Source organism: Arachis hypogaea, chromosome 16 (genome assembly GCF_003086295.3).
Source record: "Arachis hypogaea cultivar Tifrunner chromosome 16, arahy.Tifrunner.gnm2.J5K5, whole genome shotgun sequence".
NCBI classification, from domain to species: domain Eukaryota; kingdom Viridiplantae; phylum Streptophyta; class Magnoliopsida; order Fabales; family Fabaceae; genus Arachis; species Arachis hypogaea.
In genome coordinates, this window is record NC_092051.1 from 8,067,893 (window position 1) to 8,082,597 (window position 14,705).

Below are 14,705 nucleotides of genomic sequence, written 5' to 3' on the forward strand. Positions count from 1 at the left end.
TCATGTGGTATTCTAAAAATTTAGTCGTTGATAAAAAAAAGTTTTTAAAAAATGTTATGGATAAAACACTTTTAAATAATTTAAAAATACGATAAAAATAACTAATAATTATTATATTTTTTATAAGTGACAAAAAATTTGTATATTTAATAAATAATTTATTTATTTGATTTAAATTTTTGTGTTAATATTTGAATAAATATTAAAAAATATAAAAAAATTAGAACAAAATTTTATTTTTATATATATATTTTTTTAAAAAATGTGATAATTCATAATAAAAAAACTTTTTTAAAAAGTTCGCTTGACATAAAATTTTATATCAAATTTAATCTATAAATTTTTTTAAATATATTTAATATTTTTATTATATTTTTTAATTTTTTAAAATTTTATTTATCGTTAGTATCTTTTAAAATTATTTTTGTTAGTAAATTTTTGAGTACGATGTTGATAATTAACTGAACAAAAACTAGAATATCTTAAAAAAAAAAAATTGGCTGGAGGCGAAGATTGGCAGAGGACTGACGATCATTCTTTTAAAAAATGTTTGGACGGTTTCGTCCCTTAGTACGGCAACGGCAACACTTGTCTAAGTCTTTCGAAGTTTCGCTCCTTTTTTCAATTTGTGAAATTAAAATAATAGAAATATAAATAAAAATTAGTAATAAATTTTATTTCTTTCGTCTAATTTGGTTTCACCACCCTTTTTACCTCTGAGGATCATAATTGGTTTCATCTTCATAACAATCAGTCACTCCATAACCCCCGTTCTCCTCCTTCTTCTTCTGCAACTCTCTCTTGCAAATCTCACAGGCAAGAAAAGAAAAAGTTAGAGAGAGAAGATACAGGAAACACCAGAGGCAGCAATCAATAATAATTCACTTTTTTTTTTCGTTGTTTCCAACACCCACACTCTCTCTCCCTTTTCTGCCAGCTCTGCAGCTTTGTCGTCCTCGTCAATTCTCTCTCTCTCTCTCTGACACACACACAACACAGCCATCATCATTCTTCGCATACTCTCCTCGGAGCCAGAGATCTCAGTAGGTACCTTCATCACTTTCTAGTTTCTACTCACTCACTCACTAATTCCTCTTATTCTTCTCTTTTTCTTTTGATCTCTTGCTTTCGTATATTCTCTCTTTCTTTCTTATTCTTGATCTAGGTCCGCCTCCTATTCCGGTAACGCTGATTGCTTCTTCTTCTTCTCATTCTTTTTTTTTTCTTCATTTGTTACGTGATCGTCTGATCTTCTTCTTTTGGAGCTCATTCATCACCTCTGAATTCCTTTTCTACTTCCTCTTTTTGTGATCTCTGCATCTCGCATGATTCGCATATCGTCTTCTTTTTTACATCAAGCTTCGATCGATTGTGTGTGTTTTTCGTTGCTAGCTTGTGATTTCAGAAATGAATGGATGAATGAGCATTAACTGGTTGATCTTAAATCTCAACATTCAAGTGAATCCGTTTTGTTTTAGTTTAAATTTTTTCATGTGTATCTGCTTAGTGCTTAGTACTTTTCATTGTTAGCTCGGAATTCAGATCAAGTGTGTGCTCTCAAAGGTTCCATGGGGTTTTTCTTTGGTATTGAGCCAATAGTTCTTGTGTAGCGCATTGCGATCATGATTGTGAGATATTCTTTTCTGCTTTTATATTGCTTCTCGGATTTTGGATTACTGAAAAAAATTCAAAAGCCCTGGCTTGCTTAAACCTTTTTTGCTATTAATTACCTGGAGCATGGTTTGGTTTGCAATTATTTGCTGAATTCTTTGCAGCAATTTGATTGTATCTAACTTCAATCTGGAAATGCTGATCCCCCTTTGTAATTTGAGAACCGGTCACTTTAGAATGTGACTTCGATTGGTGGATGTTGCTGCGATAATTGTAACGTTCTAATATGTATCTTAGTGCTGACAGAAGTAATGTAGATTAGGGACATTCATTCAATTATGAACTTCTTCTGTTTGTTCAAAGTCCAGCGTATTCTAGTTATCTAAAGCCATCCCAATGGCCAGTGGTGGCAAATGTGTAGTTCGTTATATATGGCATTACAAGTTGGATTAATCAGATAAAAAGGTTCGTTAGAGGAACATATTTCGCAGCAGTTTAAGAGTTGATTGCTATTTTAATTAGCTAGGATCAGCATAGTATAAACGTGTTTTGAGAAAATTGAATATCATGTGTGGATGAGCCTGTGAGGGCGGTTGTTATCACATCTAACAAATGTAGTTTCATTATAAAATGTGAAATCGTAGAACGATTGAGTGTTTGCTAACATTCTCCTAAACCTTTTTCTTCAAGACAGTAATCCTCTCCACTCTTGAAGAAAAAGATTTTGGAGTGTACAAGATACCTAGGCATCCCATGATATCGAACAGAATGGTAGACTAAACCTTGACACAATGTGATACAAGTGAGCATGGAATTTAACAGCTAATTAGCCATATTGTATATGCAGAGCAAGTACAAGAGTGTTGCAATTTTCATTCAATAGGGCTAGAAATTATGTGCTTGCTAAATGATATTTTCCCACAGGAAGTTTAACTGTTTATTTTTAGAGATGGTATTTCTGATTGTAACAATAATTAAAGTAGTTTTATTTGCTTTTGATACATATCATAGTCACGATGAAGGAAGGAGAACATATTAGTTGTTTGTTTATTTCATTGAAGGAGAACATATTGTTATGAATATAGTGTAAATGACCCCACTGTGAACCTCAATCATTGAGATAACGTGCATCATATGGTGGTTTGAGATTCAGAAAATATGCAATTGCTTTATCACAATGTGGTACATGCTTTTCTCTAATACATTCTTAATTAGCTCTGTTTTTTCTCATGCTGTGAATTACTATGGAATTGCAGACCCAGTCTGTGCTCTGAAAAGAAGACTATTTTAAAAGGAAGCTTCAGTCATGTCCAGTGCCACAAAAGTTTTGGATCCAGCATTCCAGGGAGCGGGTCAAAAAGCGTATCCTACAAAAGTGATTATTAGGAGAACTTGTCAAAATTATTGCCCCTCCCTTTCATGTTTTATAAAAGGAACAAGTATAAATGGTACAAAGTAAAACCAACAGAAGTAATGTCAATAGCATAGCCATACATTAAACAATTAATCTTCGGATATAAGAGTGATATTTCTTGGTTATAATATTTTATGCCTGATATATTATCTACTTTGAGGTGGTTTAGACTTAATGAATTGTAGTGGAACTGAAATATGGAGGATTGAGAATTTTCAGCCAGTTCCATTGCCCAAATCAGAGTATGGAAAATTCTATATGGGAGATTCTTACATCATCTTGCAGGTGCAGGCTATATACAGTATTAGTTATATGTTTTTTATATGCCTGTATTTTATGTCACTGTGTGACAACACTTCTGGCTGAATGTTTTGAATATATTTCATCTTTTTCTCTTTAACCTGTGCTAAATGTTCTTGAGTTGATTTCTAGTTTTTCTGAGATTGAAACAGACAATATCATGCCAGTTATTTTATTCTGATGCAACATAAATCAAACCGGATAAACAGAAAAATAGAAAAAGAAGCTCCTGTTTACATTAGTCTAAAAGGCCTTCAAAGAATCCCTTCTTTTGGAAAATAACAGATGAAGTCTTCAATAAAATTCCTACATACGTGTGTATTTGCAGACAACACAAGGCAAAGGAGGCACTTATTTTTATGATATTCACTTTTGGATTGGAAAGGATACAAGTCAAGTAAGTTTTGAATCCACCTTGATCTATCTATCCGCCTCTTGCTGTTTTGTCTCATTCAGCCTTTTCTATTTCATTCCTAGTAGAATGAAGAAGTCAATATATTTTGATCCTTTCAAAATTATGTTTTCTTAGAAAATTGATTTCTTCGAGTTATGTGTTTATGTTTCTTTAATATTTTTTTCCCTTTCACTTTTTAAAGTAGTTTTTTAGATATGATGAAATCCTCCATGGTTCCCTTGAATGGGTTGGATAGTCTTGAATATATCTATTTCAGAAAAAAGTTAAATAGATGATTTTCCTTGTAGGATGAGGCTGGAACAGCTGCCATTAAAACTATTGAACTTGATGCATCTCTTGGAGGACGTGCTGTGCAGCACAGGGAAATCCAAGGGCATGAATCTGACAAATTTTTGTCATATTTTAAGCCATGTATAATACCATTAGAAGGGGGTGTTGCATCTGGATTTAAAAAACCTGAAGAGGAGGAGTTCGAAACACGTTTATATGTATGTAAAGGAAAACGTGTTGTCAGAATGAAACAGGTAAAGTGTTCTCTATTCATAGAGCTTTGTAAACTGAGTGCACATTCGTTGGCTGAAAATGTAATTGATCATTTTCCTTGTGCAGGTCCCTTTTGCACGGTCTTCACTGAACCATGATGATGTATTCATCCTAGACTCACAGAATAAGATTTATCAATTCAATGGAGCTAATTCAAATATTCAGGAAAGAGCCAAGGCTTTGGAAGTTATCCAGTATCTGAAGGAAAAGTATCATGAAGGGAAGTGTAATGTTGCCATTGTTGGTAAGGGCACATAGTACATGTTTCCATGTCACTTTCCAAAAACCCTATTATAATTTTGTATTTTTATTTCTTTATGAAAATAAAAACGTGTTTCATGTTGCAGATGATGGAAAGTTGGACACTGAGTCAGACTCAGGTGAATTTTGGGTTCTCTTTGGTGGTTTTGCTCCAATTGGAAAGAAAGTAGTTAGTGATGATGATATCATTCCTGAGACAACTCCTGCCCAACTCTTTAGGTAAGTTGATTTTGTTGTCATCTCCCCTGACCCTGTTTCTTCTTGATGCATGCTTCAAAAAGATATAATAGTGATATTGTCGATGATTTTTAGCTGAGATAAATCCACAACAAAGAGATTCATTGGCTACTACCTTTTAAAAATTTTTCCTAATGAGTAGATCTACTTCTCTGCTAGCAACTCGAGACAAAAAAATGATTCTTTTGTTGATTATAAAAATATTATTTACTTTCAGATTTTACCAGCAGATGCTTGTGCTGGGCATGTGCATTTATTTTGTGCTACTTTTAAATGAACTTTTGGAGACATAAGGGAATCTTGATTAGAACTAAGTATTTGGAGTATCCTCATTGTCGGAAATCTGTAGGCGTCTTACCAAGTTACCTTGTTGCATGCTGGCCATAGTAGTTTCAGTCTTTTCTCTTTTTTATTTTTATCTCTTTTTATCCCCCCCCCCCCCCCCCCTTTTCTGTCAAATATATCATAGCCTAGCTCAAATCTCTTTTCTGAATTTGTTTCTCCTTCATACTCTCAAGTGTTATAGTTTCTTTAAAATTGTGTTTATTTTCTATGATGCGTACACTATCTTTTAAGTTTCTTGACCTAGAGGTAATGACCATGTGCTTGTAGTATCGCTGATGGTGAGGTCAAGCCTGTAGAAGGTGAACTTTCTAAATCACTGCTGGACAACAGCAAATGCTATTTATTGGACTGTGGTGCTGAGGTATTCATCTGGGTTGGCCGGGTCACACAAGTTGAAGAGCGAAAAGCAGCTTGTCTTGCAGCTGAGGTAATGCCACTATAGAATCTTTGTTTCTTCTTTTTATGTTGGTTTAAAGTGGATTAATATACTGAACTACTAATATTTCCAGGATTTTCTTACAAGCCAGAAACGACCAAAATCTACAAGGATAACCAGGGTCATTCAAGGTTATGAACCACATTCATTTAAGTCTAACTTTGACTCTTGGCCATCAGGATCCTCTAATACTGGTGCTGAGGATGGAAGAGGAAAAGTTGCAGGTGGACATTGTTTCTTCTCATTTTAATTTCTGGCTTAGCTATGTATCTAATTAGTCATGCTGAGTAAGATATTTTTGCACTGTCAGCTTTGCTGAAGCAACAAGGAATCGGTGTCAAAGGAATGACAAAAAGTGCCCCAGTAAATGAGGAAATTCCGCCTTTGCTTGAAGGAGGTGGAAAGTTGGAGGTGAGTTAATAAATGGTTTTAATTGGTATCTTGGCTTAGTTTAATTAATACCGGAAAACAATATATCTTGTCATAATTTAATCAATACCAGAAAACACCTACTATTGTTTAATTTCAGGTTTGGCAAATCAATAGGAGTGCTAAAACTCCATTACCTAAGGAGGATATTGGTAAATTTTATAGTGGCGATTGTTACATAGTACTGTACACTTATCACTCTGGCGAAAGGAAGGAAGATTATTACTTGTGCTGTTGGTTTGGCAAAGACAGCATTGAGGTATTTTCTGTAATTCCAATTAGAGCCAATTAACAGTGCTGCTTTCCATGTCAAGCAATCACTATATATTATAAAGCTATGTAGTAATATTTCTGAGACTGCATTTGTTTGTATATACGTTCTTCCATAGTTATGTTTTCTGGGACAAAATGCATGTTATTTGGCTAGTAATCTTTAAAGGAGAGTGCTAGATTCTTTGGTAAATAAGATTACTTTATAATGAAGAAATTTGTATGTTCTCCAACAATAATTAACTGTAAAATGAATGAATTGGTTGACTTTTTTTGACCTCCGTGATTTTGGGTATCGTGTAATCTAAAAAATACGAAATTTGCTGGCAGTTTCAAAACTTCTGCTTCTAGTACTTTATGAATTTATGGTTATATAAATTTTCTTCAGGAGGACCAAAGAATGGCATCTCGTTTGGCCAATACAATGTTCAGCTCATTAAAGGGTAGACCTGTTCAGGTATCATAATGTGAATTTCAAGTTTGGGATATTGATCGGAACTGTGTATGATTGTACTAGTTTTTTCTTGCAGGGTCGCATATTTGAAGGTAAAGAGCCACCCCAGTTTGTTGCTCTTTTCCAACCTATGGTGGTTCTCAAGGTATCATATGCAGAATCAATCAAAATGATATGTCATTTTTATTAACATATAGATTTTGTGAAGCTAACCAGTCCAACTGAATTATGTCTGTTTCAGGGAGGTTTGAGCTCAGGTTACAAAAAATTAGTAGCAGATAAAGGCTTGCAAGATGAGACATACACAGCAGAGAGTGTCGCACTTATTCGAATTTCTAGAACTGCCATACATAATAACAATGCAGTGCAAGTTGATGCAGTACGTTTCCATCAATTTTTTTTTTATTTCTGTCCACCGTAATTATGTTGTTACAAGCCTATGGTTTATCTTTCTTTACTAGTCCACCCTAATTGTGCTATCCGTATTCAGGTGGCAGCGTCATTGAATTCTGCTGAGTGTTTTGTCCTTCAATCTGGCTCAACAATGTTCACTTGGCATGGCAATCAATCCTCCTTTGAGCAGCAGCAGCTAGCAGCGAAAGTTGCGGAGTTTCTAAAGGTAGCTGCCATGCTACATTTTTTCTTATGCTCTCTTTGTCTTCTGTTTTCACTGATTTCTTATCCTCTCTAGTTGATATTTATCTATTTTTCTACTTATTTACAAAGCAAATCGCTGAATTTTTAAGATATATTTTGGGTCCCCTCATTATTTTAAAGATTAACCAACCTGTTTCAGTCTCAATCTTATATAAATCACACAGTTTTTCGAGTTTCTAGTGTCTATTGACTTGTATGATTCACCTTTGGGAATAAGTTTAACACTTCCACACATAACAAGTTCGCAAGTTTTTTATTAGAATGGATTTCTATAAAATTTTCGTTATCCATTATACTTCTGTTTGCCTAAATGGTTACTTCAAGATGAAGTCATTCACCAGTTGGCTAAATGATTTTTAATATGAAGATTATTTAGTAATAGTCATTGTTACAACATACCTTATTTCTTAATGTGTTACACTGACGCATCCATATCCAGCCTGGAGTTGCTTTAAAGCATGCTAAAGAAGGAACAGAAAGCTCAGCTTTCTGGTTTGCTCTTGGAGGAAAACAGAGTTACACCAGCAAAAAAGTCAACAATGACATTATCAGAGAACCACATTTGTTTAGTTTCTCTTTTAATAGAGGTATCATCATATAAGTACTTCTCCATATAATTATGAAACTCCATATTTGTTTAATGATATTCAAATAAGCTGACCATTTCTATTTTGTATATTCTTATGCAATGTCGATGCACCAGGAAAGTTTCAGGTGAGTTTGTGATTACCACATAATGTAAACTTTCACACTCTTGCTAGGAAACCAGTCAGCAGTAACTCTGTAACTATAGGTTTTGTTTTTCTTCTAAATCTACCTTTTACGTTACTCTCCAGGTAGAGGAGGTGTACAACTTTTCCCAAGATGATTTGTTAACAGAGGACATCCTCATACTAGACACGCATGCAGAAGTGTTTGTTTGGATTGGCCAGTCTGTGGACCCAAAAGAAAAACAAAATGCTTTTGAAATTGGCCAGGTAAACATGCTCAACAGATTAGAGCATTTACTTCTCATATTGTCCTTTACTTGATTTCTTCTGGAAAATTTTCTCAGAGCTATATAGATAAGGCTGTATCACTGGAGGGACTATCTCCTCGGGTACCGCTATATAAAGTAACAGAAGGGAATGAACCATGCTTTTTCACAACATACTTTCCATGGGACCATGCTAAAGCTATGGTATGTGCTACAACATAACAGAATTCCAATTTTTTATTTGTCTTATTTTCTTAGAAATGACTTTGTTCTGGCAATTATTATCATCTGCAGTTGTTGATTACAGTTTTCTGCGTGTAAAAGTTACTATTATATTTATTATAGTGCTACATAATGCTATCAATACATATACTTAGCAGAAGTATATCAGATATATGTGTGATTTCTGAAATTGATTAGGTAATCCATGTGCATGTCCATGTTTCAAAATGAGCCACCTTATGGATTATTTCCTGATGCAATGCAGGTTCAGGGGAACTCTTTCCAGAAAAAGGTGACATTACTCTTCGGGATTCGCCATGCTGTAGAGGTATAGACCTGAGTTATTAATTCTGATGACAAAAGTTTTGCTGTTTTTCTTACTCTAATGCTGTACAGTAAATATGTTGTGCAATGAATATCTGTTTAACTACGCTTGCTGAATATGTTGACAGGAAAAGTCTAATGGGCCAAGTCAAGGGGGACCAAGACAAAGAGCTGAAGCTTTGGCTGCCTTGTCTAATGCCTTTAATTCATCTTCTGATATGACATCCAGTATGGTATGGCAACATGTTTAAGATTGTATAAACTATGTTTTTCTTTGTTGTTTTATAGTCAATGAAATTCAACCAAAAGTAGGTTCTCCTAACAAGAGGGTGTAGGATAATGATGAAGCATTTAAGCATATTGTATATGGTATCTTTTCTTTTGTTATTAGTGGTAAATTTAATAATTATATTTAGGTAGGTACAGGTTCAGGTTTTTCCATCTTTGCCAAAAAGAAAAATTGAAGGAAAGAATATCATAGTATTTAAATTAAATTTGCCAAAAAGAAAAATGAAGGAAAGATATCATAGTTTTTAAATTAAATTGAACATCTCCAAATCAAGTCACAGATCATGATGATTTCATACTCCATTGGAACTTGCCTTTCTTTCTAATACTTTCTACTCTCACAGTCACAGGATAGATTGAATGGGCTGAATCAAGGAGGACCAAGACAAAGAGCAGAAGCTTTGGCTGCTTTAAACTCTGCATTTAAATCATCATCCGGAACCAAAAGTTCTAGCCCTAAGACAACTGGAAGAAGTCAAGGATCACAAAGAGCAGCAGCAGTAGCTGCTCTCTCTCAAGTTCTTACTGCTGAGAAGAAGAAACAATCACCTGATTCTTCTCCTGTGGCAACCAGAAGTCCTGTCGTGGAAACTAGCACTTCTGGTGAGAAATATAGCTCTTATTGTCTAAGTTAAATGTGTGCTTCTGATCATTTACAAGATTCCGTTCTTTGCTGCAGATGCTAAAAGTGAAAGCGCCCCTTCCGAAACAGAAGGTCCTGAAGAAGTTGCTGAAGTCAAGGAGACAGAAGAACCTGCTCCTGGAACAGGTAGCAATGGGAATTCAGAACCAAAGCAAGAAAGTGTGGAAGATAGCAATGATACTCAAAATAGCCAGACTGTGTTCAGTTATGAGCAGTTAAAGGCTAAATCTGGTAGTCATCTGTCTGGAATTGATCTTAAACGCAGAGAGGTTAGTCTTTAATTTTCACGATATCTATTCATTTATTTGTTCATTCATGTTTGAAAAATATATGCCTCACCTGAAATTTTGAAGATTTGCAAGTTATAAACGTGCTAAATTTTCGTCATATTTCTTCGGTGTCTACCTTCAGTATATTTGGATTAGTGTTAATATTGTTTCTTCTCCACTTGATGCTGCTTAGGCCTATCTGGCGGATAATGAATTTGGAACTGTATTTGGAATGACAAAAGAAGCATTCTATAAATTGCCAAGATGGAAGCAAGACATGCTGAAAAAGAAACATGAGTTGTTTTAGACTCAAATGAGGGGTGACATTGGTGCTGCTATTGCATCACAATACACCATATTCCTCAATGAAATTCATGTTGGATAGTGTGGTTTTATTGGTACAATACCATACTTGGATTCCTATGCATAGCACTTTGGTTTTGGCCTATAATGGAAGTAGCTGTTGGTTAGTGTCAAAGTTTGAACGTGATGCTGCCTAGAGAGTGATTTTTGGTTTCTCCCTTTAAATTTGAGGGCTGCCTCTTCCTCTTGTAATGTTCACATATTATTGTAGCAAATTAAGACAGTGGACAGGTCCAATTCTTTCAGTTTGTCAAAGTTTGTATTTTAAGAATTTGTTTTTTTCTGTCCCCTTGTTGCTATTGGTTAGGGAGGCTGGTGTATATGTATTGCATGTTAATACTGAATCTCAATATAAAGAATGAAAATTTGTTTGTTTGTTATTTACGAGTATGAATTATTGCTCCACTTTTCGTTCTTCTAAGTCTATTATCAAGTTACAGAACAAGTTGTTGACAATAAACTGCATAATATAATGGCTTTGACTGATATTAATCGAAACAGAATTCATAGTGTACATCAAAATAGAAGTATTGTGCACATGACTAGCAGTTATACACAGAATAGTCATCACTCATTTGTAAAGGGAATCCAAATATCAAGAATGCATCGTCCTTTTATTCTCTTTCCCCTCTTCTCGTTAGTGTTACCTCTTTTTGAAAACAACCTGCGTTATTTATTTGCTAAGTTGTACTTGCTAATACTCATGGTAAGTTGACTTCTGAACTAACATGATCAATACAGTTTAACCGCGTTATGGGCAATGGCAATGAACATGTAGCAAGTTTTTTGCATCATTTCTTTCACAAAGGGAGACTTTTCTGCCACAGATTTTATCCATTGTGGGTAAAGCGTAGCAATAGCATTACGTTGATAGATTCTTTTTCAGCTTATTTAATTGGTTAGTTCCCCATCTGAAGAAGCACTCTCGTATGCATTTATAAGATGATTATTGATTAAGCACTTGCTTCTCAAGTTCTCATATTGTCAAGTAGCACCACCAAGTATTTAATTTGCATTGCTGGGTCTAGGAATTCATGGGTCTCAAAAGTCAACGCACACAAAAAAAAGTTAATAATAGTAACAACTAGAGCTAGTTTTGAAGGCATATATATACCAAATAAAATCCTCAAAATTAAACTAACTTGGATTGGTCAAGTAGTCAATCTACTCGTCTGTTTAATCAAGTGTTAGGAGTTTGATTCACACTTTGTGCATAAAGTAATTCATTGGCCAGCGGTTAGGTGCTCAGATCCAACTAGTAATGTAAACATATTAAACGTAGGAAGGACTACTTAATTCCAAGATTGAATCCCTAGGCACATTCATTCCCAGCTCATCGTTATGACACTTCTTACTTAACCAACTAATTTATTTGTTACTTAAGTTACCTTTAATTTCCACAAAGTGTCTTCATAGTTTACACTACTTTATAATGATCCATTTTTCGCTTCTGCTAGTTCACGTTCATACTATAATTTATTACTATATCCCAAACAAAAAATACATACATACCAGATGTAACATTTTTTTTCTTTTGAAATTTGAAGTTAAATCTACTTTGTCCAAATTTACGGCTTTACCTATGGTTTGGATGTTATTATAATTTACAAGTTACAACGGTTTTAAATTAAAATTTTATATGAGTATCCACAAAGAAAAATAGCAATAAATTAAATTTCCTGCTTTATCATCAATATAACCATAACTTCTTCCATTTCAAGTAATAATATCTCATAAAATATCAGGAAAAAACAGGTAAAGTCAAGAGACCTAGCTTCAATAATTTAGTGTCTAATGTGACACTTAGCCATAATATGATACCGTACTTATTATCAATTATCAAATTAGTTTCCAAGTTACATTGTTACAACTATGTGAAATTTTGGTTAAGAAAATTGTTATTAAACCATTTAAGATATTGATATATATTATATTAAATAATTAGATAAATTTATTAAATTATCTAATAATTCTCAATTATTATTTTTTTTTACATAAAGATATATTTGGAAATGAGTAACAAGTTGGCATGCAACTAGTAGCAATAGCACCACAGAGATTATTGTGGTGCATAATAAACTGTTGGGTGAATAGGCGAATGCTACCTTTGTATTAAATCATGAAATAATTAAATCACTTGTGAATTTTTATAATATTTAATTTAGTAGTCATCTCCTAATTAATGAATCAAATCATGCACGATTGACATATAATATTATCTCAATTATTAATTAGCTAGCCTTATCCTGTTACAAAATTCTGAAACACATATATAATAATAAATATAGAAAATTAACTTTTAATAAATGAATTTTTTATAGAGAATTAATAAATGAATAAATATAGAGAATTAACTTTTAATTAGTCAATATTAATTAATTTTTTATTATACTTTTTTTTTGAAGAATTTAGAATTTATAATGATTTAAAATTTAAATTAAAAAAAATGATACTAATAAAAAAAATTGATTCCACAGTTAATTTTTTTATAAATTTGGATCATAAAAGAGTATTAGTGGCGGTGGAAACTCAGGTGCAGTCGACTTCACGTGAAGTTGATAGTTGAGAGCCGTTAGATAAAAATTTAGTCAAATCAGTCAAACTATCTAATGACTCTGAACTATCAACTTTACGTGAAGTCGATTCAACCTGAGTTTCCAACATTAGTGGCTGTGTGGTGTGACCAACTATATAATTATGTTGATTGCAATGTGCTTCTTCGCCTAACAATGAAAATGAAGGATTTGATTATTGTGTATATATGTTCTGTAGTGTGTGTACAAACCATCATTTCTTTTTAAAGTGATACACTTATTGAGAAAGTGCCATTATTCTGCCATGGGAGAATAATTGGTTTTTGGAACTTTTCACAAAGTGTATGAAGGGTTCCCCACTTGACTTTAGTGGCCATTGCAAAACCAAGAAAAATTAATAATAATTTTATTAATAATAAACACCTTATCCAGAATAACATCCAATTATATTTAAGGTGATGATGATAATTGTTTATATATATACCAACTTAATTGCTTTTTATGATTAAGTTATTTTTCTCTTTTTATGGACCTATCAACAATCCTTTGGCTATATTGTAAAAGTGGAATAATAATAAATTGTGATGAGTTCTCCTTTCTCTTTTATCATTTCTGTCTTTTGATAAAGTAAGAAACTTTTTGAGAACTATAACATTAAGGAAGCGTCGCTAATACATGAGAAACTTAGACGCTTAACCTTATTTATTTATTTATTTTGTTCTAGTACTAGATTATGGAGATTAATAAGATTTCTTCCTACTCACGACTTACTTTAAATGGCACTATTAAAGAATGCATAATATCATTCATATTGGGGAAAATTTTATTTAGAGTAATATTAGAGAGATAGAAAAAAGCTAAAATGTATTTTATTTATATTTATTAATTTTTAACATAAATTTTAGTTGTTTTTAGTTAATTTTTTTATTATTAAATATTTCCGTTTGTTTAATATATTTTTCACTAGTCTTATAATTTAGTCTATCAAATTTTGCCACATTTTAAAGTTTTTTTAAGAAAAAAATTTATCCTCATGCAATTCCAATCAATAACTAAAACAATTTTAAAGAGTGCTACGGGCCAGTAACTTTTGTGATTTGTAGCCATCAAATAGCCATCAATGATAATTTTAAGGGTAAAGTATATTTTTTGTCCCTAAAGTTTGGCAAAAGTTTTAAAAATACCCTTAAGTTTTATTTTGTTTCAATTTTGTTCCAAAAGTTTTTGATTTGCATCAAATATACCCCTGACGATTAAATTTTCAAAAAATTTAAGACCAATCTAACAATAATGCATGAAAATGATGCTTAATTTGCTTGTATTGAGGGTTGTTCTTATGAAATTGTTGTTGAATTGGTCTTAAATTTTTTGAAAATTAGCCGCCAAGGGTATATTTGATGCAAATCGAAAACTTTTAGGACAAAATTGAGACAAAATAAAACTTAGGGGTATTTTTGAAATTTTTGTCAAACTTAAGGGACAAAAAGTATACTTTACCCTTTAATGGTGTGAGATTAATGTGAGATTTCATCCAATGGCTCATTTTTATTTTTTGCTAGTTACATGCTGGCCAGAATTTGAAAAAGTTGCTGGCCCCTAGACTTTTCCAAATAATTTTACTAGACAATTTTATAATCAATCATAAATTCTATGTGTATTTCTGAACCGTTAATCAACATACATGCATTTGGTTAAAATGAGATCATTACGAATG

At 32.9% G+C, this 14,705-nt stretch overlaps 1 protein-coding gene across 3 annotated transcripts; it reads left to right on the forward strand.

Moving 5' to 3' along the window:
• The first annotated feature begins 615 nt into the window (after positions 1-615).
• LOC112755446 (villin-3) lies at positions 616-10,837 on the forward strand. Of its 3 annotated transcripts, none has more exons than XM_025803539.3 (24): positions 616-1,047; positions 2,868-2,973; positions 3,211-3,310; positions 3,654-3,722; positions 4,028-4,264; positions 4,350-4,527; positions 4,631-4,763; positions 5,394-5,553; positions 5,636-5,786; positions 5,873-5,973; positions 6,092-6,250; positions 6,650-6,718; positions 6,792-6,860; positions 6,957-7,094; positions 7,206-7,334; positions 7,812-7,959; positions 8,076-8,086; positions 8,209-8,349; positions 8,427-8,552; positions 8,836-8,898; positions 9,023-9,127; positions 9,527-9,785; positions 9,862-10,094; positions 10,288-10,837. In XM_025803539.3, the coding sequence occupies exons 2-24, from the start codon at positions 2,918-2,920 to the stop codon at positions 10,399-10,401; spliced, it is 2,949 nt and encodes a 982-aa protein (XP_025659324.1). In that variant the 5' UTR covers positions 616-1,047; positions 2,868-2,917; the 3' UTR covers positions 10,402-10,837. The 3 variants fall into 3 exon arrangements, with proteins under 3 accessions (XP_025659324.1, XP_025659325.1, XP_025659327.1); XM_025803540.3 differs by having other exon boundaries at positions 713-1,043; XM_025803542.3 differs by lacking the exon at positions 616-1,047 and adding an exon at positions 1,072-1,182.
• The last annotated feature ends 3,868 nt before the right edge of the window (positions 10,838-14,705 follow it).